The 27,853-nt window shown below is 38.6% G+C and overlaps 1 protein-coding gene across 1 annotated transcript in view; it reads left to right on the forward strand.

Annotated features, from left to right (window-relative positions):
- tln2b (talin 2b) overlaps window positions 1-27,853 on the forward strand; it is a 124,265-nt gene that overhangs the window by 84,712 nt on the left and 11,700 nt on the right. Inside the window, exons 22-49 of the mRNA XM_083545856.1 lie at window positions 615-743; window positions 2,859-2,972; window positions 3,145-3,258; window positions 3,461-3,595; window positions 4,310-4,438; window positions 4,647-4,749; window positions 5,839-6,047; window positions 6,710-6,829; window positions 7,870-8,067; window positions 9,065-9,204; window positions 9,720-9,813; window positions 10,603-10,692; window positions 10,795-10,917; window positions 11,978-12,121; window positions 12,685-12,846; window positions 12,957-13,097; window positions 13,866-14,047; window positions 15,359-15,491; window positions 15,667-15,768; window positions 16,007-16,177; window positions 16,908-17,054; window positions 19,411-19,512; window positions 19,691-19,810; window positions 20,508-20,654; window positions 23,154-23,320; window positions 23,420-23,603; window positions 24,166-24,291; window positions 26,263-26,379. Of these exons, the coding sequence (XP_083401982.1) occupies window positions 615-743; window positions 2,859-2,972; window positions 3,145-3,258; window positions 3,461-3,595; window positions 4,310-4,438; window positions 4,647-4,749; window positions 5,839-6,047; window positions 6,710-6,829; window positions 7,870-8,067; window positions 9,065-9,204; window positions 9,720-9,813; window positions 10,603-10,692; window positions 10,795-10,917; window positions 11,978-12,121; window positions 12,685-12,846; window positions 12,957-13,097; window positions 13,866-14,047; window positions 15,359-15,491; window positions 15,667-15,768; window positions 16,007-16,177; window positions 16,908-17,054; window positions 19,411-19,512; window positions 19,691-19,810; window positions 20,508-20,654; window positions 23,154-23,320; window positions 23,420-23,603; window positions 24,166-24,291; window positions 26,263-26,379 (3,843 nt within the window). The remainder of the gene's footprint in view (window positions 1-614; window positions 744-2,858; window positions 2,973-3,144; window positions 3,259-3,460; window positions 3,596-4,309; window positions 4,439-4,646; window positions 4,750-5,838; window positions 6,048-6,709; window positions 6,830-7,869; window positions 8,068-9,064; window positions 9,205-9,719; window positions 9,814-10,602; window positions 10,693-10,794; window positions 10,918-11,977; window positions 12,122-12,684; window positions 12,847-12,956; window positions 13,098-13,865; window positions 14,048-15,358; window positions 15,492-15,666; window positions 15,769-16,006; window positions 16,178-16,907; window positions 17,055-19,410; window positions 19,513-19,690; window positions 19,811-20,507; window positions 20,655-23,153; window positions 23,321-23,419; window positions 23,604-24,165; window positions 24,292-26,262; window positions 26,380-27,853) is intronic.

Genomic DNA, 27,853 nt, shown 5'->3' on the forward strand with positions numbered 1-27,853 from the left:
AATTGGATATTAAATGCTGACTTTCAAAATATCTGCAATGCAGTTGTACATTAGTTAGAATTAAATCTTTAAACACAGCCAATTTAATTGTTGGGTCTAACCAGATTTTAAAATGTGAATACTTCTGATTGAGCTACATGCAAACGAGAGACACATTTTAATACAAAAAAGACTGTAGATGTCTGAACAATATATAGTAGAAAATGTCAAAATCTCACCATGTTCAGGATTTTCCCCAGGGCACACTACATACTGTATCTGTTCAGTGAAGCATAAACAAATGATGAACAAATGTGAACAACCAGCATCCACAAAATGGAATGTCAATCATGTTTTCTATTCTATCGGCTAAGAAAGCTTTGCTTCTTGTACTAGTCTTTATTCATTCCAGAAAAGGTGTGTGTGTGTTTTTTTTGTGTGGTTTTGAAACCACACACATGAAAGAGGCTGTATTTGTTTTATTTATTTGCAAGAATTTCCTTTCCCCAACAACATCTAGCCAAACGTCTAACACAATCATTTATTGACTGTACTGTTTTGGAGAAAGTTAATGTTCTTCCAGAACACTGTGTGCTCCAGCACAATGTGTGACAGATATGTTTGAACTGCCTCAGGGGGCTGCGGCTCATCCAGAGAATGAGGAGCAGCAGCAGAGGCTGAGAGAAGCTGCGGAGGGACTGCGAGTGGCCACCAACGCTGCAGCTCAAAACGCCATTAAAAAGAAGCTGCTCAACAGACTGGAGGTGAGAGAGAGAGACATGCTGCATGGCTGTCACCTTCATGATGAGCTCTCTCTTGCTCTCACTACCTTTTACAGTATACTGTAACTTTTACTGTTTTGAGCTTCTGACAGAATGGTACATTGAGAAGGTTTTGTACTGTTATGGCAATAGTTAATTAAGTTAAGGAATGAGACTTGAGATGGACGCTATAGAAAATTGAAGTTCTATAATTAGAACTATATATCAATACTAGCCAGTAGTGGCCGAAAAGTTAAGGCTCTGGGTTGGTAATCAGTAGGTCAGGGCTAAGAAAACACTATTGGCCCCTTGAGTAAGGCTTTAAACTCTTTCTGCTTGAGGGATGCTTTATGAACTAGGCCCTTAAACCTTCTCTGTTTCACGCGTGTTGTATCATAGCTGTTGCTGCTCTGTCACCAGTTTCCCAAAAAACTTGCTTAATGAGAAGAAAAGAAGTTTCACTGTGCACATATATGTAACGAACGTCTTATTCTACCATGTTTTTGAAGACCTATATACATAAACCAGAGCTGCATGTCCCGATGGTTTAGCCTTTTTGCCTTGTTAGAGACATTTTGGGCTTTGCCACCTTCAAATGTGGTCAGGCTAATCTCAGATAAAATTCACTTTGGAGGAAAACACAGTTCGCTGAAGGACAAATAATGTGGAAGTTGTTCATTTGTTTCTGACAGTGTTGTCTATTGTTTTTGACAGCCTCATGTAAGTGAACTTTGGGATGTATATTCAGAAACTTTGTGCCAAAAAAAAAAGTTGGGGAGGCGTTGTCTTTGGCCAGTAAATATGCAGGGTGGGACATGATGTTGATCATTTACAGTGTAATGGACATGTCCTGTTTATCAAAATACACAGGTATTTTTATGTTTAAATTTTGCCTGATTTTCTTGTTAGCAGTAAAGGCAATATATAGAGAGAGAGTGTGTGTGTGTGTGTGTGCGCGCGCGGATGTGTGTGTGTGTGTGTGTGCGCGCGCGGATGTGTGTGTGTGTGTGTGCGCGCGCGCGGATGTGTGTGTGTGTGCGCGCGCGGATGTGTGTGTGTGTGTGTGCGCGCGCGACAGTTTTTTGTAATCTCATTCCTGCCTACACCTGAAGAAATTCTAACAATCCTGCCGAGCCAAAGACTGTTCTTGTCTGTACCTGGCTGTGATATTTTCTGACAAGCATAGCTTGTTCTATTTGTCAAAATAGAACCTGGGCAGAATACGCAGTCACTAATAAAGCAGTAAGTGTGTCTTTTGCATTATATAGGCACTCATGTTAATGAGCGCTCCTAAATGCAGAAAAGCAAAAAATGCCCTCTTTAGTGTGTATTTTTGGTTTGTTTGTTTGTTTGTTTGTTTGTTTGTTTGCACAGTTGAAGTGTATAATGCTCCTCTTTTAGCACCCCTCCTGAAAGATTTATAATCTAAAAATATAAAATGATAGGCACACGAGAATATATGCTATTCTAAAGCTTGAAAATTTTACCCAATATATATATATTTTTGTTTGTTTTCCGGTTTTTAACTCTCCTGCTGACTCCTCCTGCTCGAATCCCTTATCTTGAATGTCGCTATCCGAGTGGGATATTTAACTGCTTAGTTCTACTAAAATGTGTTTTGTTTCCCTCCTGGGACGTCCCTCCTCCAGAGGGATCTGCCAAATTTGCCTTCTCATTGACCACAAATGTTGCATTGTTCTTATAGCCTCTTTTTGCCCCCCATCTGTCCTCCTACAGAATGTGGAATATCCCCGCTTCCCGCGTTTGGCTATGGCTTCAAAAAGCTTGACATGAATATCTGTATTCATCTGCCACCTCGTGCATACATGCAAGGCTTCTTGTTGTAGGACTGTCTGAATATACGGATCAAAGTCTTTCACGTATTAAAAGAAAGTGATTGAATGCAGTGGTTTTGATAGAATAAAGGACGGGCAGCTCAAAGACTGTTTGTGTGGCATTTAGTGTTGGGGGAGTAGAACCTGAAAAAATGCAACTCATTCAGTAAGACGTTATGTAACACCAAATACATTTTTTTGTATCCGTAAGCTTGTGTGTGTATTTACCTTGTTTCAGCAGAGTTGTAGTATTAACGGGTAATGTTTTATTTATTCGGATTAGATTGCTGCCAAGCAGGCTGCAGCAGCAGCTACTCAGACTATTGCTGCTGCACAGAATGCAGCTGCCTCCAACAAGAACACAGCGTCCCAGCAGCAGCTAGTACACAGCTGTAAGGTATTGTGGCTGTGAATTTCATTCTATTCATTACTCTTAGCCTGCTCATTTATTAGCATGTATTACTTTAACTAATTGACTACTTCTGTAAGGTTCGAACTGTTGCCTTGAACGAACAGACTTTCCACAAGAATATTTTATTTATTGTGTGTGGCCATGTGTGTTTCTGAAGGCCGTAGCAGATCATATTCCTCAGCTGGTGCAGGGCATGAGAAGTAGCCAGGCCCAGCCAGAGGACCTGAGCGCCCAGCTGGCCCTTATCATCGCCAGTCAGAGCTTTCTACAGGTGCAGCTCAAACCCCCCATCACTGCTTACTGACCTGATTTATTTGCACTTTTTTTCTCTCCTAGAGAGAAAGGTCGTATAATATATATTATTATATTTATATACAGTATATAATCATCTTAAACTAGCATAAAGTTGCTTTAGTGTTTACACAGCTTAAGCTTTAATTCATAGCTTTTTTCTGGCTTGTTTAATCCCAAAGCCGGGTGGTAAAATGGTTACCTCAGCAAAATCGGCCGTCCCGACAGTTACAGACCAGGCAGCAGCTATGCAACTGGGACAATGCGCAAAGAACCTGGCCACCTGCCTGGCAGAGCTTCGGACAGCTGCACAGAAGGTTGGGTCCATTTTCTCATATCTACTCTTCTGGGATTGTACAAAAAGTTATTTCAAGGTGCTCTGCTATCTGGCTAGGAAGAAACCAACACTCATTAGCGTTAACCTCCTAACAAAATCTTGACACAAATGTTTTAGGGCAGTGGATTTTCTAGGCTAATTACTTTCATGGTGCAGCTTCCTATAATACTGGAAATCGTCACGGTTGGTTTTTTTTTTTATCAGGGTTACAGCATAATATAATCATGAACATTAGAACCTATATTCTAACACTTTAAGGGATGCACTGTGGAAGAATTTAATGAATATATCAGATGTTATGGGGGGAAAAGTTAGCATACCTAGTACACATAGCACAGGATCATGGAGGCTTATGAATGCGTGCCTTGTTCCAAGCACATTCTGCTCTAACATCGACTTTGCAGAGCAGCCCTAAATATCTCTTGGAAAAAAAATATTGGCCATCATGGGCAGCCATAAATGTAAAAATCGTTATAAAGCATCTAATTTGGGTGAGCAGGAAATCTTGGTTTCCTTTGCACAGTTACCCTGGGATTGGCATTACGTGTGATTTGTGATCATTTTGATGCTTAAAGTTGTTGCAATAAAATAATAATATGGCGTTTGGATTAGTTCTTGATTTCATGCGCCATTTTTACGGGCTGTATTACACGCTGCGGTAAGAGTTGCATTGTGAATGTTTCTCCTGATTTAGGCTCATGAAGCCTGTGGGCCTCTGGAGATAGATTCAGCTCTCAGCACTGTCCAGACCTTGAAGAATGAACTCCAGGATGCCAAGATGGCTGCACTTGATGGACAACTTAAACCGCTACCTGGAGAATCGGTGTGTCTGTTTGTGTGTACATGTCTGTCTTTGTGTCTGCTTTTTATTTTGCCTGTGTCTGTTTGTGTTTCGGTATCTGTCTGTCTGTTTATGAGTCTATATCTGACTATATGTCTTTGTGTGTGTGAGTAAATGATTTTGAGCATTGCCTGCAGCTGTGTAAGCTACATACATTGACTAAATGTGACTTTTTTTTTGTCTTGTGCAGCTGGAGAAATGTGCTCAGGATCTGGGGAGCACCTCTAAGGCTGTTGGCTCATCCATGGCCCAGCTGCTCACCTGTGCTGCCCAGGGCAATCAACACTACACTGGTATGTCAGTCCATATGTTTGGAAACACATTGTTTACTACAAATCGGTGCTAAAATGCTCTTTAGAAAATACATTAGAATTCAGAGCTTGTGCTCAGGTAACTGTGATCATTAATAATTAAAAAAAAACTGTTTACATTATGGATTTTACATTTAATTGTAGGCACACATGCTATTAAGATAACCCACACGCATCTGAATAAGTTTGATGAATGTTGTTCATACTGCCACTAATTAAGAAAACAAATGTTAGAAATAAACAAGTATAAGCTCAAATCAATCTTAGTGCAATGGGGAAAGAGCACAAAAGAAAGCGGTGAATACTAAAAAAAACCTGGCATGGTATAATTTACTGGAACAGAGCATGTATTATTTTTCTTATGCATGTTAAACTATTGTCTTTTGTACTTTAAATACACACCTACAGCCTATTATGTGCTTACATCCTCTCAGTGTCTAAGGGAGATATTTTTAATGTTTAAGTAACATTTCTTGGATGATCTTGCTGGCTGCAAAGCATCTGTCGGTGCTCTCTTGTGGAGCACAGTGATTTTTCATCCTCTTTACAGGCACTATGGTTCGTCTCAGTCTCTGAGTCTCCCCTGTTTTTAAAGCCACTGTAGCCCTGGGGTGCAGCTCCCTGTTCTCATTAATCTTATTTTCACTACATTTAACATGGCATCAGCAATCTGTGGGCTACTTGCCTGAATACTGCAGTTTGATGCAAATTGCCAGTGTTCATGATCAACCTTTTCTGTCTTGTAGGAAGAGAAAGGACGGCAGTTTCACTTCGACCTGTCTCTTAACAAGGCTAGTGGGGTTGAGCCCAAAAGCATTTAATAGGAGGCTAATAGGAAAATGATTTTCACAAATTAGAAAGCTAAGGATTTGTAAAGAAACCCTTGAGTGGGCTGTTTTTCTTTTTGCTCTCGCGTGGGTTTATATTGGAAGGCATTATGTGAACCGAGACTGTACATTAAGGAATTGAAAAACACTCTCACTGAATGATGTCTTGAAAGAGTTCTGGGGCAGTGGTAGAACATTAGGGAGGTTTAAGTGTAACGATGGATTTTTATGCATGTGTGTTCAGGTGTAGCTGCAAGGGAGACGGCCCAAGCGCTGCGGACTCTGGCTCAAGCTGCACGAGGTGTAGCTGCCTGCACGGCAGAGAGACAGTCTGCAGCAGCCATGTTGGATTCAGCCAGTCATGTAATGGAGGGCTCGACCATGCTAATCCACGAGGCCCAGCAGGCTCTGGTGTGTCCTGGAGATGCAGAGAGCCAGCAAAGACTAGCGCAGGTCAAATACCTTACTCCATGTACTTACTACATTAACCCTGGTGCTTGTTTATTTCTTTCTTATTTATTTTTTTATATATTATGAGATTCTCAAATGTCCTTCCTTATACAAGTCAACTATGGGGGAAAAGCTTGGGGTTTTTTTTTCTTTTTTTTTGTAAAATATTTTCTGCATTCCACTGTCTTCCTTTCACTCTTACTTCCTGTCTCGTTTTCTCTCACTTGCATGTGCACTCTCACACTTCTCAAAATAATTAGGAAAGAAGCACATTGCCCTATTTCAGCTCAATTATGCCCTGTTAAACCAAGTTGTTGTCTATTATCTACTCTGCACTCTAAAACCTGATATCTGGAATGCTGCAACATTTTCTTCTGATTTGCTGTGGCACCTTTGGGAGATAAACATATTGCTTGGCATATGTACATGACAGTGGCATAAATTAAGAAACATGAATTGCTCTGCTCTGGGTCTGATTAGCATTTTAGATTTTTCCCCTTAGGGCATAGAGCTGTTAGGATGCAATGGTGTTATGTCAGAACAATAAAGTGTGTGTGTGTGTGTGTGTGTGTGTGTGTGTGTGTGTGTGTGTGTGTGTGTGTGTGTGTGTGTGTGTGTGTGTGTGTGTGTGTGTGTGTGTGTGTGTGTGTGTGTGTGTATTACAGGTAGCAAAGGCTGTCTCTCACTCTCTGAATAACTGTGTGAACTGTTTGCCGGGGCAGAAAGACGTAGACATGGCTCTCAGGAGCATTGGTGAAGCCAGCAAGAAACTTCTGGTGGAAAATGTGAGTCTTCGTTGTTTAGCTGAAACACATTTATCATCAATGATGGCTCATTAGCTCACTCTAATGGTCTAATTCAACCCATGCAAACTCAAACACTTTGGGAACTGATGTTTGGTATTAGAGGTTAAGAATCGATAAAACCCTTTGTGTGATAAAAGTCTTAATGAAATGATGTCTTCAAGGTTATAACAAAGCTTTTGTTTAAAACAGATCTAACATTATACTATTCAATTGTTGACCAGTAGTTTGTTTATTTTTTTTATGGTTGTACTGAAAAGGTAAAAGCACATCAGTAACAGTGAAATCAAAGTGTATATATAATAAGAAAACAATAAATGCTTAATATCTCCATATTTTATGTTAAAATGTACTTTATAGTAAATAGGCCTACAGACTATTATCAGGTTTTATAAGGGAGAATATGCACATTGTCATGTTCAGTTTGTTGCCTCACATCTCCAGGGTCAATGGTTCATTCCTGACCTCAGATTTCTATATTTGTATGGGTTTCCTATGTGTTCTCCAGTTTCCGCATTCTATTTAAAAACATGTCAGCTACTTGTCTGGCTATTGCAAATTATTTGAGTAAGTGTTTAAAAGCGTTCATGTGTGTATTCCATTGACTGGTGTCCAATCCAGATGTATTCTCTTAGCATACACTTATATTAATAGACCTAGCAGAAATTTTATGCATTTCACTTATAGAAATTGTTTGGCAATTTAAGGAAGCAATTGAAACCATTGGAAATGAGCAAGTAGTATTGCATTTGATTACATGATTTTAATTAATTTAAGCATATAGCAGTTCATTTAAAATGTTCTAAAGTGTTTGACACAGAGCTTGTAAAATACACCGAAAAAACGTACATAATTATGTGTAACAGTATACATATTACATGGTATAATATATTTCCATTGGTCATGGGAGTGCACTGGCATTACATGTATTATGGGAGAGCTGGAGATGTATAACAGGATACTTTTACCCAGCATATATTTTAACCACAGCATTGTTTCTACCTCCGTGTCTCCCTTCGCAGTTGCCTCCCTGCTCCAAGTCATTCCAAGAGGCTCAAACTGATCTGAACCACACAGCTGCTGAGCTGAACCATTCCGCTGGAGAAGTGGTGCACTCATCACGAGGCACCAGCAGCCAACTCGCTGTAGCCTCTGGCAAATTCAGTCAGGACTTTGACGAGTTCCTGGACGCCGGCATTGAAATGGCTGGACACACTCAGGTACAAGTCTAATAGTGCACAACCCATTTCCCACTTCAACAAGCCAGTGACCTCAAACAGAACAGCTGGCTTACATGCTACATTAACTTACACTATTACTATTACACTATTAAACACTATTTCATAGTTTAAAAGGCATAAAGTGCAACTGTCAATTTTATTCTTTGTGGTTATTAGTGTGTAGATTGTTTGTTTCTAAGAATATAATTCATAACCAGAAAGAAATAACATTTGAATTGTCTGAGGAGTTTTATAATGTCGAGTTGCATTTAAGTACTAAGATTCTGGCACAAATGGTTACAAATGTGGACAAGACATGGAGTCCACTTTTACAGTTAAATTCTGTTTATTTTACTCCAGTTTCTAAACTGTCCAGCTTTTAAATATGTAATAATGGTGCAGTCAAATTAAATAAAATATTTTTTGCCAAAAAACATTCATCCACAGCATTCATATCAATGACGTATTATCATAAACAAATTAAAGATCTTGAAGCTCTTAATTTGATTCCCTTCTGCTCAAAGTGGCACTAAGCAGTTGTGAAATGTTTCTGATTCATTTCTTAATCAGACCTCCTCATTTAATTTATTTAGTCACACGATCATCCCCGAGAGCACAGGAGACACTCCATCAATGAACCCGTTGATGATGTTCTTGTTCTGCTTATTTTGCTCATTAATTTGGAGAGATGGGTTGGGGAAGAAGGGTGATGGAGCATGACATGCCCAATAAGAGAGTGAGTGAATGAGGGATGGAGAGGGAGGAGAGGACTGGCAGCAAGGCTGCTGAGTGCTCAGTGCAAACTGTTTTGTTTCACATGCCTCAATATAGCACCCTTGTTCATAATCCATAAATAGCATGTGGCCTACAAAAAAAACTGTTTAATATTTTTTTCCAAGGAAACTTCACATTCTCCTGTGCTGTCTTTGCTATTTCATCAAAATGCATATTCTCGTGAGCCGAGTAATTTGTGATTACTTTTTCCGTTACTTTGCAGTCCAAAGATGACCAAATTCAGGTGATTGGCAATCTGAAGAATATCTCGATGGCCTCCAGCAAGTTGCTTCTGGCTGCCAAGTCACTGTCTGTAGATCCTGGAGCTGCTAATGCCAAGAATCTTCTTGCAGCTGCAGCGAGGTAAGTGGATTGCAATTGGCAGCCATTTGACTAGTCGTCATAAACCACCCAGCCTGATTGTGAGAGCCAGTGAAATCTAATGGAAGGTGGCAAAAACCACAAGACCTTCATACCTTAAGGACAAAATGAGAGTTTGAAAATGAGGATTATGTTGTAGCTTGAGCCATGCATGAAGCATGAGAGCCTGTTTCAGTGTTTAAGTGTGGGAAATTGCCTCAGGTGGATGAGAGAGACAGATGCACTCCTGGGCTTTGTGCCTGATTGATTTCTTTTTTCTTAATGAGGGAAATGGAGGATAAAAGTCGCAGATGTTTTTCTGTATGTGTATCGGACTTGTAGCAATGCATAAAAAATTCTAATTTTAAATATTAGCAAAACTTGTGAGGAAAACACTTATGATGCACAGCACAACTAGGAGCTTTGTAGTACTTGCCATATTTTTCTTATCTGCTTAAGTGATTATTTAGGATATGTGATGTGTGTTTCATTTCTGTATTATGTGCAATGTGTTTCAGAGCTGTTACCGAGAGCATTAACCAGCTCATCACGCTGTGTACCCAGCAGGCACCTGGCCAGAAGGAGTGTGATAATGCTCTGCGTGAGCTAGAGGTTAGCAAATACACTTCAACCATCATGTCTCGTACAAACATAATAGAGATGTTACATTATGCCAATATCCATCATGAATATGTTTGGGATTTGAAATGTTGGTGTCTGAATAAAAAAAATTGATCCAGTAGATGAAATCGTTTCTGGATCAAGTTCAAAAGTGGGTGTGGCCTAACTTTTTTTTTATTTTTATAAACATTTAATATGGACACAAGCACCATCACCACTAACATTCATAATTAATATTGGCAAGAAATATCTCTTAGTTGAATGTGGATCAGGTACATGATATTTGTTAAAACACATTTAGTTGCTTCTATTCATAAACAAGCTAAATTTAAACCACTGTTTTGTTAGAATAAACATGGCCTTTATATCGACTACAAGCTTCATATCTTCATAGCTTCTTCCTCACATCCACATGTGCCTTGTGTGCCTCCATATATATTATTATTATTGGTGAGCATATCTGCTAGGAACTTACAAGTAGATCTGTTTGTCCTAAATAATGTATTTGTATACAGTTAGGTCATCCCTTACATATACACACACTCTATACTGTTTATAGTGGTCTTTGCTGGGTTCTTTCACTTGGTAGTGCATATTGTATTGACTCATGTAGCCTTGAGTTCAAATTCCTTGCACTATTGTGGATATTAAAATATTAGTTATTTCCTCAATAGCCTCAATAGGGAAATAAATTAGAGTTTCAAAAAGGCTTATTCAGAGTCCTCATTTGAATATGCCTGTGATCTTTTTTTTTGTTGTTGCACTTTTTGCTTTCTTCAGGCGGTAAGAGGAATGCTGGACAACCCTAATGAACCTGTAAATGATCTCTCCTACTTTGATTGCATTGAGAGCGTAATGGAGAACTCCAAGGTAAAAACGTTTATATTACACTGATTCTGTGTAAAGCAAAGTATATTTATACGTTATTAATTGTAAGAAGAGGATAATACCTTGTTTTTTTACATATGTCAGGTGTTGGGAGAGTCCATGGCTGGTATTTCCCAGCACTGTAAAACAGGAGACGTTCCAGCGTTTGGGGAGTGTGTGGGTGTGGCGTCCAAAGCCCTCTGTGGATTGACCGAGGCAGCTGGACAAGTGAGTGTATCACAGTTTGAATGGCTATCTGATTCACTTTTCCTAATTATTTACCATCAACTTTTTAGTAACTCTTTGAATAATGATTGATGTGGTAATAGGCTAAAAACAGCTAAATATTTTAATATGCTCTAATGGAGCTACACAAATATAGATGATGATCCAGTTTAAACGTTTCCCACAGTATCTTTTTTTTCAGATTCTACACTTGCACAAAGAGTACCTGCTAAAGTGTCACATTGAATTGCTCAGTTTGGGTCTATGACTGCCAATGATAAAAAAAAAAAAAAACACTCAATGAGAAGTTTTTTTTATAGAACTATATGGACAATGTTTTTAGAGGGTTGATTTTAATATTACAGGCTTTTGTAGAAAGACATAATAGCATTAATGTTTAACAAACAATATCAATTGTAAGGCCCTGTTATATCCTATTTTCCTAATAATGCTGTGCATGAGGGAACACTTCTGTAACTCTCAAGATGTTTCTTCTAGAGCAGTGGTCCCCAACCTTTTTTGCGCCACAGCCCGGCTTAATGTCAGACACTATTTTCACAGACCGGCCTTTAACATGTGGCGGATAAATACAACAAAATAAAATGATACGACCGGCATAAAAACTGGTATTTTCTAAACATAATAATAAACGTGAATCCACTGTGTTGTTTTTTGTTGATTTTGCTAGCTTGGGGGTTTCAGTTTAGCGGTAATATGTATTATGTGTTACCGGCCGGAGCCCCTTTACGAAGGTAGCGGATGGAGGTAGGACATGTGGCCGGGGCAAGCATCATGCATCAAGAGTGAGTCACAGACAGATGTGGTGAAGAGAATCCGGGAATTTTCCAAAATAAAACATTGTTCAGAATCAGATAATAAATAAAACGGAATTAATGTAAGTAATGTATTCTTTTTGTGCGGCTCGGTACCAATTGACCTACGGACCGGTGCCAGTCCATAGCCCGGGGGTTGGGGACCACTGTTTCAGAGCACAAATCTTTATTAAGGTTCAGAGAAGATCCATGTTTAACCTAATTGTTTTTTTGTTTTTTTTTGTCTGTAGGCATCATATCTAGTGGGTGTATCTGATCCGAACAGTCAGTCAGGCCATCAGGGATTGGTGGACCCCATCCAGTTCGCCAAAGCTAACCAGGCCATTCAGATGGCATGTCAGAGCCTGGTGGACCCGGCCAGTAGTCCCTCCCAGGTGACATATTAGTCTTGAGTTTTGAACTCTGTCTTTAACAGATGACTGTTTGTCTGTGTAATTATTATGAGCTTTGTGGAAAAAGTTATTTACTATGTAGATATGTTTAAACATAATGGGTTTAATAGTGGTAAATAATATATTTTCAAATGTCAAGAGGACAGAACATCACATTTCATATATTTTATTATTGAAGATACAACTTATTGACACAATACACACTGTTAGATAAGGAAAATAACACAAACATATTTGTGTGTCAGTCTTGATTATGAATGTTTTTACTAGCAAACTAGCTCACCATATAGTAACACTTTGTCAGACACCACTTTATTTCAGCCTAGTCAAGTTTCCTGGTAACCAAAACTGGGCAATATATAGGTGCTCTTACTTGCTCACCAAACTAAATAATAAATGTATTATTTGTATGCTCTGGATTTATACTAGAGGTACTTTGATTTGTTTGATTTGTGCGTTATACATGGAGAACATAAAAAAACAGTTATGTACCTAAACCAAGCAGATTAAACTTTGTATTTAATATGGCTATATTTATTGCATAGGTGTTGTCAGCAGCAACGATTGTAGCCAAGCACACCTCAGCTCTCTGCAATGCCTGCCGACTAGCATCATCCAAAACCGCTAACCCTGTCGCCAGGAGACATTTTGTGCAGTCGGCCAAAGAAGTGGCCAACACCACGGCTAACCTCGTCAAAACTATTAAGGTAGGAAAAGAGTTTGTTCAAAATTATCAAAGGATACATTTGCTTTTTTAGTATTACAATAAAAATTTTGTAATTGGAGTTGGAATATGTGTGGATTTATTTTCTCACAGGCCCTGGATGGAGACTTTTCCGATGAGAACCGTGAAAGATGCCGTGTTGCCACGACCCCTCTAATACAGGCTGTGGAGAATCTTGCCACTTTTGCTTCTAATCCAGAGTTCGCAAGCATTCCTGCTCAGATAAGCAACGAGGTGAGATAATCATCCGGTAGCACTTCAGATACCTCATTTATGGTGTGTTACAGGAACCGACCTTTTTTAAAGATCATTTTCTCATGAAAATTACAGCAGGTTGTTGGGAGCTCTTAGCCTCGGACTGCTCCTTTGTCCACTGCCTTTTGCTCAGAATGTACTATAAAATGGCCTTTTCAACTGCTCCCATAGGCTTCATGAATAAGTAGGTGACTTGAGTACCTTTGATCTATTACCTTTAATCTTGTGCCAAAGCAAAGCGGCTGCTCTCGGTTTCAGAAGAACAAGGCAGTGGTCCTTTGATGAGCCACTTCCTTTTTTTTTCCTTTTTTTTTGTGAGGGAATTACTCAAGGTGAAATGTCGGTTGGCTTTTTTTGTTTATTTTTTTGTTTATTTTTATTTTATTTTTTACAATGTTTGTAAAACACTCTGCTTTTAAAAGGTTTATCGCAAGCCTTTTCAGACAGCAACTGCTATGGAGGTAGTGATCTTCAGTGGAGGATAAAGAAAATAAAGTTCTTGTGCGCATATCTAAGAGTTACTGGCTTTAGACAGCCTAAACTTTTTTTATATGTAGTTTCAGTTGGTATTTGTGTACATTGATTTCCCTTTGGTGACTGTTCATAGATTTTTTTAGATTTGGCCCAAATTTGACTAAAAGCTGTTTTTGAAATGTGTGTGGACTTAAATAGTTAAGAAAAATTATGTTTTAAGAAATGTTTTTTTTTTTTTTTTTATTTAATTGTTATTGTTTCCTTTTGTTCCAGGGCTCAGCAGCCCAGGAGCCAATCTTGCGCTCGGCTCGTTCTATGCTGGACAGCTCCACCCAGCTGTTAAAAAGTGCTCGCTCTCTCATCCTCAACCCTAAAGACCCCCCCACATGGTCTGTCCTGGCAGGCCACTCTCGCACTGTGTCAGACTCCATAAAGAGCCTCATCACTGCCATCAGGTTTGTGTAGTTTTCTTTAGTTTTACCACAGAAATAAAAAAATAAAATAAAAAAATTCAGATTCCCAGAGTCAGGGGTTAAATGCATACAAATCCAAAGAAAATGTTTGGCTCTTAGAGAATTAGCCAATCATGAGTGACCGTAAGTTAATGCATGTAGAAGAGTGTAGATAGCACTTTTTTCCTAGTTTGTTTGCCCTCATTCTTTTGTGTCAGGGAGAATTATCTAAAGTATGAGAATTGGCATGTTTTTTTCAAGCTCTTAATGTCTTTTTGTTTAGTTTTTTTAATTACCGTGATTGTGAGATCTACCTGATACATTTAGTTTTTTGTACCAAGGTCACTGTTAAAGCTCGATGTTAAGAGAGAAGTGCCATCTGCCCAGTTTACCACTAGTTTTAAGACAAGCCACCTGACTATTCTTAAGATCTGTATGCTGTGGCATTTCAGGAGATTTGATAGGTGATTATCTGACACATTTTGTGGCCATTTGTAAATCTGGCTGTTAACTCCTGGCAGATAGTATGAAACATCAGGGTTGCTCTAATTCTAACCTTCCTTTGTCAGCCTGAGTAAATGAATGATGGATTAAATTATTCATGCATAGTCATACATACAGCAATTGCATACTAAGTGCTGTACACCTATGCTTACTTAAATCAGTAATCAGTAACAATAGTTGTTCCTTAACACAATGTATATAGTTGAATTATACACTGAGTTATAACAGTTTGAGTCTGAAGCATCTTATTTTCACAGTGGTTTATTTCTCACTTGTGAGTTTTCATGGACTGTGAAAAGAATCCAATAGCAATTCACCACTGATTTATTTTTTTATAGTCTTTTTGTTTAAATAAGATTTTTTTTTTCACTGGCATATAAATCGTTACCTTAGTCAATTTGTACAGAGCTGGGAACTGTTGCTTAGTATTTCTATGTTCAGAAAATGCATAATAAGATGGAATAGATGTTGGAATCGATGAACTGATTTGAAATCAGACAATATCCTCTTGTGCATGTAGACAAGTCTATAAGGGTTATGCTCTCGGCCAACAACTTGCTTAACAGTATCAGAAGATGGGATCTATGACCACTTGGCTGCCCTCCAGCGCCATTGTCCTCCCAGTCCATCCAATCGCATTTGGAACTCATCCAAAATGTTCATATTACTGTGTGTAATTGTAAGGGTGCTTAGAAATGGCCAGGTCTGCACTAATTCTCATATATATTGCCGGTGAATGTATCTAATATCTTGATGTAATAGTATGAAAAGGCAAAAGTCAGCACCACCTCTCTGTTTATGTTGTTACAGGGACAAGGCTCCAGGTCAGCGTGAGTGTGATCACAGCATCGACAGCATCAACAAGTGCATCCGGGACATAGAGCAAGCCTCCTTAGCTGCCGTGGGCCAGAGTCTGCCATGCAGAGACGACATCTCTTTAGAGGTGATCAAATACACTATACTGTAATAAATCAATCTGCTGCCTATTAGTGTTTGTTTGCAGAGAATATTCCTCCAAGTCACTTTCTATGTTTTTGTCCTTCTTTTGATGGGTACCTTTGTTGATCTGGGATAGTGCCAGTGTTGTGTGTAATATGGCTTTATTGGTGGTTGTGCAGGCTGTGCAGGATCAGGTGACCTCGGCCGTGCAGGAAATCGGCCATCTGATCGAACCCATTTCCACTGCAGCCCGTGGGGAGGCTGCACAGCTTGGGCATAAGGTCATACACACACACACACACACACACACACACACACACACACACACACACATACACACACCCTGGCCTTTCACATAGCAAATTACTCTTATGGAATACCTCATCATATTATATATGGCAATTTTGATCCAGATTAGATTGTCCTGTGATCAGCTAAATGAACATTAGACTTAAATAAAACAGTGCACCTCTCTGACTTGGAGTAGCCTTGATTTGCATAGCTTCATTCGTCTCACAGGTGAGTCAGCTGGCTAGCTACTTTGAACCACTCATTGTAGCTTCAGTGGGACTGGCCTCGAAGCACATGGACCACCAGCAGCAGATGAACATCCTGGACCAGACCAAGACCCTTGCTGAATCCGCACTGCAAATGCTCTACGCAGCCAAAGAGGGTGGAGGAAACCCTAAGGTAGAGCAAAGCTCAATTTCTCATCATAGTAGCATGTACATGAAAATGAGTATCCATGGAATGTCCAAATGGCAAAATTTCCAGAAAATCTATCTCAGTCCATATAGTCCAAATAACAATTCAGTTATAAATAGGCTGATATTGCATCACCTTTAAAAATGTATATTAATTTAGTTTAAATGTATATTAATCTTTTTATGTTAATCTGAAAGGCATATTGAATAAAAAAAAAAAAACATCCAAACTAATTCGATTTTAAAAGAATTTAATGAGAAATGTTTACAGCATCATTTGTATCATGCTATTAAAACAAAAATTATATATAATTGGCATATTTTGTAAGTTGTTGAGTTCATGGCCATGAGTTTATTACTCTGTTTTTCTCCTAAGTGGAAGAGACTTTTTTTTTTCATTTAGTTTCATTTAGTTATGGTCCACAAGAGGTAGTTTTTTTTTATTGCTGTCTGGTAATTTAGATACAATATATTGCGCAGCATTAATATTATGACTTTTATTTTCTAGTAGTTTAATCTGGCATTGATTATTTGAACTACATCTTATATAGTTATACATTGCTGAATTTGTCTTACATAGCATTCTTAATGGATAACAGTCATTGTGTCTATGTATGTGTTTCTGCATAATTGTTCCTCTTGCTGAAGTTTGATGATGTGGTGTTAGGTCAATCTGTATCTAACTGACCGTGCACATTAAAACAATTCTTATACAGGCATCTCATACCCATGATGCAATAGCCGAGGCTGCACAGCTAATGAAGGAAGCAGTAGATGACATCATGGTGACTCTGAACGAGGCAGCAAGTGAGGGAGGGATGGTAGGCGGCATGGTGGAGTCCATCGCTGAGGCCATGGGACGGGTGAGGGGACAAATAAAACATAACATGGTCTTCCAGAACTGATTTTATACACAGCTACACATTTCAGTATTAAGACATGTGAAACTGTTGGATGTTTACTTTTTTAAGGATTTTATCAGAGGATGCAAAAATATATACATCCTTCACTTGTAGAAGTACAGATACTCATGTTTTAAAATACTCTGGTAAAAGATAAAGTACTGACTATACTTTTTTTTACTCAAGTTAAAGTAAAGAAGATTGGGCTTAAGTGAAAAGTAGTTATTACTACTACCTGTTTTAGTGTCACGCTGGTAACTTGACATGTCATATTAATATTAAGGCTGTCAATCGATTAAAATATTGTATCGCGATTAATTGCATGATTGTCATGAGTTAACTCAACATTAAACGCAACTTAATCGTTAATTTCTATCTGTTCTAAATGTACCTTATTTTAATATTTTTCAAGTTTTTAATACTCAGCAAGGAAATGGACAAATATGATTGCATATGCATGTTAATTATTAGTGAAACCGTACTCAATATAGAACATGAAGACAAAATATTCCTGTAAGTGTTTTAATTATGGTGTTTTAATTATTAAATAAAAAAAAAATGATCAGGACACCAAATGGAACCTTTGCTATGTTTCCACTCGGACGGTTAATAAGGTGATACCGGAGAAACTACACCTTTTCTAACTTTCGTACAGATTGCATAATCAAAGAATATATGTTTTGTGAATTGGTTTATTTAAAAGTAGACATTTCAAGCTTTCTATTAATATATTTATGTATGTGAGGCAAGCATTCACTGAGATTTAGGTTGTTTCATTTATAGATGGCAGGGAGTTTTCTGTTTTCAGGTCTGTTTTCTTTATTTTACAAAAGCACAGCATTTTGTTGTTATTATGAGGGTATACACACAAAAGTAGACCCTTTACATATTCGGATGATGTATTGCTCTTATTTGTACAATTAAAAAAGACAGAGTAATTTCAGTTTGTTTGGTTGTTATGAGGAAATAATTTCACAAAACGCGTTGGCACGTTTGTCGCCTCCAGAGGGTTAATTGTGTGCATCCTGGCAAATTTTGGTGCTGATTGGCGACTATCAGTAAAACAAATATTTACTGTTTAAAAATAAATATTCAGAGTTTATTTACTTATTTTTGTACATCTGAATAAAGAAAGGACGTTGTGAATAAACGTGTGTCGCGCTGAAGGTTTTAATTTCGCCTCTTTTATATGTATTTACTTATATTTTTAATAAAGGTAGTCAAACAGAAATGCACGCGTGACTAAAATTAATGATGTTAAAATAAAAATGTTAATTAATGCGTTAATTTTGACAGCCCTAATTAATATATTACAAAACCAATTTCTATTTTTGTTACCTAATGAATGTATCCAGGCTGAACATCCACTATATAGAACACAAGCAGAGAAAAAATGATGATGATCAGGAACCCTAACCCTGATTACATCGCTGACTCCCTCTGTCTCATCCACATTACCCCCATACTTATTGTTGCGTTACACTTTGCTTATTGTTAGCTTTGTAAACTAGTCTACGTCTGTGGTGTGTAAAAAAAAAATATTGACATTTTACCAAATAGATTAACACTAAAGTAATGAGTCTGGTTTCAAATTTAAGAAGTAGAAAGTACAAAGGAATTTAATGAGTAAAAGCAAAAAGTTGTCCAAAAAGAAAATAGTGACGTAAAGTACTGATGGCAGAAAAGTACAGTAACAAAGTTTTAATACTTTGTTACTTCCGACTTCTGGATTTCATGTTTATTTTATGAACCATGTCCTAGGTAATATTTGGTGTTTCAATGTCGTCAGGATTTTTAAAACTGCAGAATAATGGTGTATTGATATTATTAAATGATAAATTGAAAATGTGTAATGGAAATATCAGAGCAGGCACGCATGGCACGCTAGCATCCTGGCTCCTTATCTGTGCCAGCTCTGTGCCAAGAGAATTCAGATGCTTGGAAGGAGGTCCTTTCAGCAGCTGTTATTAGAAATCTGCAGGAGGCTTTTCACATTCAGAGCCCGAGTGTCTCCAGCTGTCACTCATTCACACCAGGGCTGTCTCTGTTACTGCAGCCCTCCATGGAGCTCATTATTAGCCTACGTTTGATCCTACACTGCCGTTCATCTCATTTATGTGTCTCAGCACTCTTTCATTATATTGTCAAGAAGACACGCAATGGATGATGGCAACAATTCAGACATAGTTGCAGATTAATTTTCACCCATTTTTCACAAAGACGGTAATTAACATGAACAGAATATTCAGTGTTTCAGCAAGAGGAGTCTGCTAAAATCGAATATTGTTTTGTGGCTTTTGTTTTGTGGTTCTTGCAGATGGATGAGGGAACTCCTCCAGAACCGGACGGCACATTCGTGGATTACCAGACCACCATGGTGAAATTCTCCAAGGCTATCGCTATCACTGCACAGGAGATGGTGAGTAGTCTGTCTTCACATTCAAATCCCAATGCTCTCAGTTGACTCTTCTAAACACTTCTATACCTATGCATGTGTTCTGATAGTCCTCTGTGACTATTTGAACATTTCTGGAAATATGTACATTGCAGCTAAAGTGTAAGTACGTACTGTACACTGATACAGTGATCTGTTCCAGATGACGAAGTCTGTGACGTGCCAGGAGGAGCTGGGTGGCCTGGCGTCTCAGGTGACTGTAGACTACATCCAACTGGCACAACAAGGACGCCTGGCAGCCACCACAGCCGAGCCAGAGGAGGTGAGGATCAGTTTGAAGAGACAGTCCGTCATCAACAGACCAGTGAGGTGGAAAGAGTGGAGTGCAATGGACAGGAGGCGCATATATAAATACGTGCAGATTATGTAATAATTTGCTGTGGGTAATGCATACAGAGCAGAGATCATATAAGCAAGAGGCATAGCCGGCCAAACTCCTAAACTAGACTCCAACTTTTTATATGGAATGGGTTGAGCGAATAATATGCTTTTAGAATATAACGCCACTTAACATATAAACCAAAAGTGTATTACCCATTTTTTTCTCTAATGTTCATACATATCATTTTTGTTTCTTACCAAGAGTAAAGCTGCGATTGCCAGCAATGCATCACAATTTGATTATGTAGATTTTAAACCTGCATCCAATGTCTGCGAGCCACCCGTTCTCCTCAATAGCCTTTACATAAGCAGCTGCTGCTGTTACCATAGTGACTGTGCACCTCCACTAGCTTTAAAAGCCTCTGGTGAGGTGGTAATGAAGCACCACCCACCCATGGATCTGTGTGTCAGGAAACTAAAGGTGTAGTGCCATCCAGCCCACTCACAAGCTCTCGCCGTCTTTTCATTATTCCCCCATCGGCCTTTATGTGAAGAACCAAAGCAGTCGAAGTTCGAGAGAATGATCATGTACATTTGGTCAGGGTCTCACTGTGTCTTGCATCTCTGCTCCTCTTCAGGTTGGCGTTCAGATAAAAAGCCGTGTGCAGGAGCTTGGTCATGGCTGTATCTACCTGGTGCAGAAGGCTGGCGCACTCCAGATGAGTCCCACTGACAGCTTCACCAAGAGAGAGCTGATCGAATGTGCTCGAGCTGTCACAGAGAAGGTAGGCCCTCTATCTCTAGCTTCCGTCCTCCACCGTTCTGATTGTACCACTTTCACTGAGATTTCTGTACTTTACACAGAATGCAGCAAATCACAAAGAGAAGGGGAGTTTGTCTTCTTTATGAGCCTGTTTTATACTGCGGTCTGCTGTGATGTTTCAGAAAAAGGGCATCTGTTCTGTGTTGTGTCACAAGTCTTTTATAGGGCTGAACGGTGTTTGTGTTGAACACTGACCACACATCTGTGTTTTGTTAAAGAAGACTGAAAATCAGTGGGATGATGGATTTCAAGTCAAAGAACCATCAAACAACTTCAGAACTGGGTTTGAGCATGGAATTCCAGCGTTCTGCATTTAACATTGATTTAAAGCTAAGGCGATATCTATGCATTTGGGTCTGTTGGCATCAAATTTTTTAGCCTAATGATTTTTTTTTTCTTACATCAAAGGTAGGATCAGCAATGTTCAGTGCAGTTTTTCCTCACACTCTGACACCTGTGAATTGACTATCTGATTAAAAAATGGTATCGGCTTTACGTCCAATTGCATGGACCACCAGCATTCGGATAAAGATGCATTACACTTCAAGGTTTGGAATCTAGAAGTAAACAAAAGCAGACCAAGTGGTGCTGTAAGCTTTCTGCAGTAAAATGCCATGGCATGGAAAGTGCCATGGTAGTGTGTATGTGTCTGCTCAAAGTTTACATGACTTTCTGAAAGATGACCGTATACAGAAGAGATGGATTACACCAATAAGGAGAGATGAGCGTGCTGAATTTACTATCCTTTGAGGCAGTAATTTTTAGTGCATACAGCACTTAAGGACCGAAGAGGCATTGTATGAAATAGAGATGGTGCAGGATAAGATTGAGAAAAGGTACCAGTTCTATCATGGGCTGTCTGGAATGGAAGAGCAAGAGAAAATCATCAAACACCATATAAGAGGGCAAGTGGACATCTTGGCAATGATGACACCAACACAGAACAGACAAAATGCGGACCCAATGGATCATTACTGTTGTTCACCTCAATATCTGCCTCTTGCCTATGTATTAAATATAATTGTGAAAGCGATGCTTGAAGCCAAAATTTTTTTTTTTATACTAAATGGACCTATTTATAGTTCATACCTTCCTCTGAGGATTGGCTTGTGCACGTGTGTGTGTAGTAATAGTTTCAAATTCCAGCACAATGCTTTCCAATTATATTGTCTTTCATTTTCGAAAGTTCATCCTCTTGCACTGAGTGTCAGACTTGTGCACATTTTTTGAGGGAACACTGCCAAATCCATTGACTATACCTTTAGGTAATTTATTCACAAAGTAAAGTTTATCAATATCTCATCAAATGTTAACAAATTCTTTATGGTTCTGAAGGAACCCTGGAGGGAGGCTCTGTATTGCAGGTTTAAGAAATACAGTATTAGATGGTTTTTAGTGAAGTGAAAGTACTTGGTTGAATCCTTAATTGTGCCTGATAATATTGGAAGTCAATTTGATCACATCTGTGGTAAAGCACAGCAACAGCTAGTAATTGCTTTAAGTGATAATAGTGCAGGGTGATGCGTAATCTGGAGCATTAAGGGTTACGTATCAAAAGGCTTCCATTTTATGGGTTAAAGTGTGTAATAAAATTGTCTTGGCAACAGTAATTATAGTGAATGAAATGGATGCACTAGCATGCAGGAAAGGATTTGCTCGTCTCTGATGCTTTTGATGCGGCTTTTATATTTGTATATAAATTTATACATATGTATATGTATAAATCTTTGTATTTATTTTTTATAATTTAAAGAACAAGCATTCTGAGTCAATGCTCATGGCGTTATACGTAATATTAATACAAGCTTTTTTTCAGTGTGCCATAGACAATACATTCTCAGTTCATTGCTGTGCTTCATGCTTAACATTTTGTAGTCTTATAGGATTAATAAAAAAATATATTTATTATTTGGCCATTGTGTTTTGAATGTGTAATACTGTATCCTTTCCTCGCTTCATTTCTGAGAGGTATGTGCAGATGAGGCCAGCTGTGCCTTTAGTGTAGTGCTGGGTAAATGAAATGGGATTGCAGGAAAGAATTTCGTTCTCACGACAAGCTGGAATGATTGCTTCACTAATATGGACAGTCAGCCTAAGCCTTCAGCTATGCTCAAATGCTTTCCCTCTTTCTCTCTCTTTCACGAAAATCTTTCATCTGATTTTCGCTTTCTTGTCTCTCCACCCTTGTCTGTCAGCTTTGCGATCAGCCTCTATGTGGATATATGAACCTTTTATGGTCAAAGTGCCAAAGCCATCAATATTCATCCTAGAAAAATGAGGCTGCTGCTTGATTGATAGCACCTTTATTTCTTTCGCTCCCAGCTGCTTCTCATCATTCTTTATGTTTGCTTCATTCCCCCTGCAGAGAGAGGCAGGTTCTAGAATGTGCTGAATCATTATGATGCCTTTAATCAATGCCATCAACAAATTCTAAATAACCTGGTGGTGTTCTCTCCTTTAGGTGTCCATGGTGTTGTCTGCCCTCCAAGCAGGTAATAAAGGCACCCAGGCCTGCATCACGGCAGCCAGCTCGGTCTCTGGTATCATCGCTGACCTGGACACCACCATCATGTTCGCCACTGCAGGCACACTTAATGCTGAAAATGAAGAGTCCTTTGCAGACCACAGGTAACACTCAGCAGAGCTGAAATCAGGTCCATTAGCTACAAATATTTAAACATCACAGGCATGGTTGTTGTGTGTTTCTTTTTTGTTTGCACAAATTAGGGAGAACATTTTGAAGACAGCAAAAGCTCTAGTAGAGGACACCAAGCTGCTAGTAGCTGGCGCAGCCTCTAGCCAGGAGAAGTTGGCCCAGGCTGCACAGTCCTCCGCCAAGACCATCACCCAGCTAACAGACGTGGTCAAACTAGGGGCTGCCAGCATGGGCTCGGACGATCCAGAGACACAGGTGTGTGGGTGGATCAGTGTGTTTTAATTTAGACTGCATATCTTTACTCTTGTCTTGTAATCCAAGTAGTTGAGGTAGTTCTTTTTTCTCAATCAGGGGTTATATATATCTTATACACACAGTAATTTGTAATTATTGTGAGTATTTTAGAAATATTTTACACATAGTATTTTGGCCAAGGATCTCTTTAATTGCTAAATAAATTCTACTTATACTAGTCAGTGCAGGTTTAATAAACATCATTTAAATTTGTATAATAAATATCTTGTGTGTTTGATACAGCCATAGTTTTTTTTAAATGTCAGTAATAGAGCGTAATATAGATATTTTTTGTGATTTGAATTAAACTTATTTAATTTAACAGAGCACATCAAATAGCACATCATTATATTTATATTAAGTTTAAGATATAATAACTTGTGCTCGCTCTCTCTCTCTCTCTCTGTTGATAAAGTAGTTGTAGCTTGTTTCATAACCCCAGCTGTTTCTAATTACAGACTGTGTGCCCTAACTGTTCTCTTGACTTCCTTTCTTTGAACTCCTTATTTCTGCCTTTGTTTAGGTGGTTCTCATCAATGCTGTGAGGGATGTGGCCAAAGCACTTGCTGAACTGATAAGTGCGACTAAGTGTGCAGCAGGAAAACCAGCAGATGACCCGTCAATGTACCAGCTAAAAAGTGCTGCCAAGGTAATGTGAAGTTACGTACGTACGCACGTGTACGTGTGTGTGTGTGTGTTTGTGCGCGCATGCTCTGACAGTCTCTGGTTGTTTTAGATGAGTACAGTGCATTCTCTTCAGGTTGTGTGTCTGTGTGTATCCTTCATTCAAGTCATGTGTTACTCTGAAGGTTATCACAGCGTATCTATGTGTGTGACTCATCAGCCATACAGCAGGGGACCCAACTAAACACATCACTGAGGTCTGTGTTCACCACTGGTGGTTGGTCTGTCTGTCAGAATCTGAAACCTCATTCACCAAGTATAGTATACTAAAGGAACTCTTGGTGTAGAGTCTCACATACCGAGAACGTACAGCTCAAAAGAGACCAAATCATCTTTCGCCCTGCCGTAGGTGTGGAGAATGGCATTTCTCTCTGATCGGAGTGACTATAATAAATTGCATCCATCTTCTGGTTTATCTATTCATTCCCCATCGTTTTATTAGGAATGCTTCCAGTCAGTCGTTCTTGCGGCAGCATGAAAATGCATAAACTAATGCAGATACAAGTCTAGAGCTCAGCTAATGTTTATATCGGACATCAGAATGTGGAAAAAATGCAATTAGTGACAGATTAATTGACATAGAGGTACGTATTTTAAAATTCGATGATCTCTTGAGCTTTTCATTTTGTATCATAGTACGCCGAAAAATCCAGTGAGTGACAGAGCAGGTGGAAAAGTAATCCTGTGGATGGACAGTGTGTAGACTAGGTTTGTGCTCTCTTTTATACGAGTTTAACCATCCTTACTGTTTGCACACAGAACCACAATAAGGAAAAAAAAGACTAGCAGGTTATGCCCTCCCTAACAGAGAGCTGTCTTATACTACTTATAAGATTCAGCTAACAGGGAATTTAAATATGACTAAAAATAGAAATTTTTATTTAAATTTAGATTCAAAATACATATTAATCATTTAAATTTCATAGAAACTACCTCACGTATTTTCAACGGTACATTTAACTGAACTTGATTAGGCTCCACTTGTCTGCTTGGACATTTACATCTGTAGTTGGTGTTTTATTTATCTTTTATTTCTCATGAGCTGATTCAGATCCATGCTTTTTATGAATTGAATGGTTGCATTCCTATATAGCGATACACAGAGAGAGCTGAACCTCCTCGTACCTTTTACAGCTTTGCAGTGCATGTCTTATACAAGTCGTTCCTCAAGGCATTGCTCTGGGTTTCTATTGTAGCATAACCTCTCTTAATCCATTCATTCATCTTCAGTAACTGATTTATTCAAGTCAGGTTTTTTCAAAAGCCATTCTAGGAACACTTTGTGTGAGACAGGAATACACACTGAATGGGGCACCAAGTTCATTGCAGGGTACTATGCGCACACACACACACACACACACACACTGTCAGCATGTTGCTGTGAGGTAAAAAGAATAAGAGAACTTTGACAAATCCTGTACAATAACCTTAGATGTTGATGGAACTGGTGGGATCCTGGAGCTATACCTCTTAACTACCTTTCCTTATAATTAAATTGTATAAAGACAGTAAATTAGAAACATTTTCAGTCTATTAAAACCTTTCATTTCAGCATGGTTCCTCGCATCAGGTATCATCAGTTATTCTGATGCTTTCACAACTTGACAAAAATAAGTGCTCAGTTAAACTAATGTGTCCTCAGTTTCACCGCAGTTCGAATGTTTACAGGGATCATGCTTTGTGTCTGCACTTCAACTAAATGCTATTCTTGCACAATTTGACCTGAGAGTGCTTAATCTTAGACATTATGTACTTCAGGTTCATTCTTCTTTACTCCCTAGCTCTTTCCTGAGTCTTTTGACTGTAATGTTGATCCCTGCTCCCCCTGCTGGAAGACGCTATATATTGTACCTAAAATTAGACTCTTAATTAGCCTCATATATAATTCAAAACTCGGCTGATAAGCTCCTTGCTCTTGTCTCTTGGTGTGTTTCAGGTGATGGTGACCAATGTGACATCTCTACTGAAGACTGTCAAAGCCGTGGAGGATGAAGCGACTCGTGGCACGAGAGCTCTTGAGGCCACCATTGAGTTCATTAGACAGGAGCTGACGGTACATCATAATAAAGGCAGTAATAGAATAAAAATGTCGAGATGGATCCAGGTCTCAGAATCATAATTTGTTTGTTATTAAAATGAAAAGTGCCTTTGCATTTGTTTAGGGTGTTTTAAAGTAGCTCAACCCACACAGATTTAATGAAATCGGAACGCAATCAATTATTTCTTAACCACAGGGGCCTGATCATTCGACATGCTGATCGAATTGTCAGTTTTGATATAATTTTAATTAAACTACTACTATTTCTTTTTCTCCTTCCTTAAGCATGGCCGCAATTGTGGATAAGTTAGCTATGGTCTAATGATATATTTACTTGGATGAATCTCTTGCTCTATTTGTTCTATTTACAGCAGGTACACTGAGGAACACGCTGATGTTCTAAAGCATACTCCTCACCTGCTCTGCTCAACCTCAGTCTCTCCCTTTGGTTTCACTTATCAGTGGTATAGTGGCAAATTGAGCAAGTGTAAGAGGAAGTCAGCAGTGCTCCGTGCCCAGCTTTGCCTCTAATTTCCTTTTAATCCTTATCAGGGTTCCCTCAGAAGCCCAAGAGCATTTAACAAGCCTTACAGTGCGTACCAAAACTAAACAATAGCAGTCACCGCTAAAGAGCTATTAATGATGCATCTAAATTTTTCCTGTTGCACACCTGCAGTGATTCCAGGTTTAAAATAGTTGTTTATTGTATATTTTATTGGATTATTGAATTCCTGAATTTTGCTGTAACAGTAATTTGGAACCATATCCATAAGGTGATTATAAATAACACAGTCGATATTTAGTATTACAGTGTATTACAGTGGTGTGGTTTTCATCACAGCTCTGACCATAGTTCCAGCTTCAACACATCACATGTTTTTTTGTTTTTTTTTTATAGTAACAAAGTGTGAAGAATTTGATAGCATGATGTTTTCTGTGAAGTGCGATTTAACATTTATGAAACGTGTCTTTTTATGGATTTTAGATTGTACCTTTGTAACTGTTTTTACCCTAAAGATCAACCTAGATGCTGACACAGCAATAAAATCTATACTACCCAATAGTACTACTACTGGAGTTTAGCTCTTATAACCAGTTTTCCAACATAGAAGGATAGGTGTAATAAATTCAACATTGCTATTGTTGGCAATTAGCCGTGATGAGAGTTTGTCTTGTCCAAAATCTAAGGAATATATAGCTCTATACACTTTACAATTCCTCCAGCTGCTTTTGTCAGCAGTCACGTCATTAATTACAAAGAAGTCAGCTCCATTTGCAGCTATTCATGTAAACGTGGTAAAATGAAGTATGCTTCAAAATGAGTTCCTTCCGCATAAGCAGTTCCTTACTTACTTTTTACTCTTCTCTTCCCATCATTCATGTTGGTCTTTGTCATTGTCTGGTCAGCTGTAAATAGGTGTTTGTTCAACAGGGATGTGGATGTAAAAATTAAAGCTGGCGCTGTACACATTGAGCTCAAATTTATTAT

Source organism: Silurus aristotelis (assembly GCF_946808225.1).
Source record: "Silurus aristotelis genome assembly, chromosome: 7".
NCBI classification, from domain to species: domain Eukaryota; kingdom Metazoa; phylum Chordata; class Actinopteri; order Siluriformes; family Siluridae; genus Silurus; species Silurus aristotelis.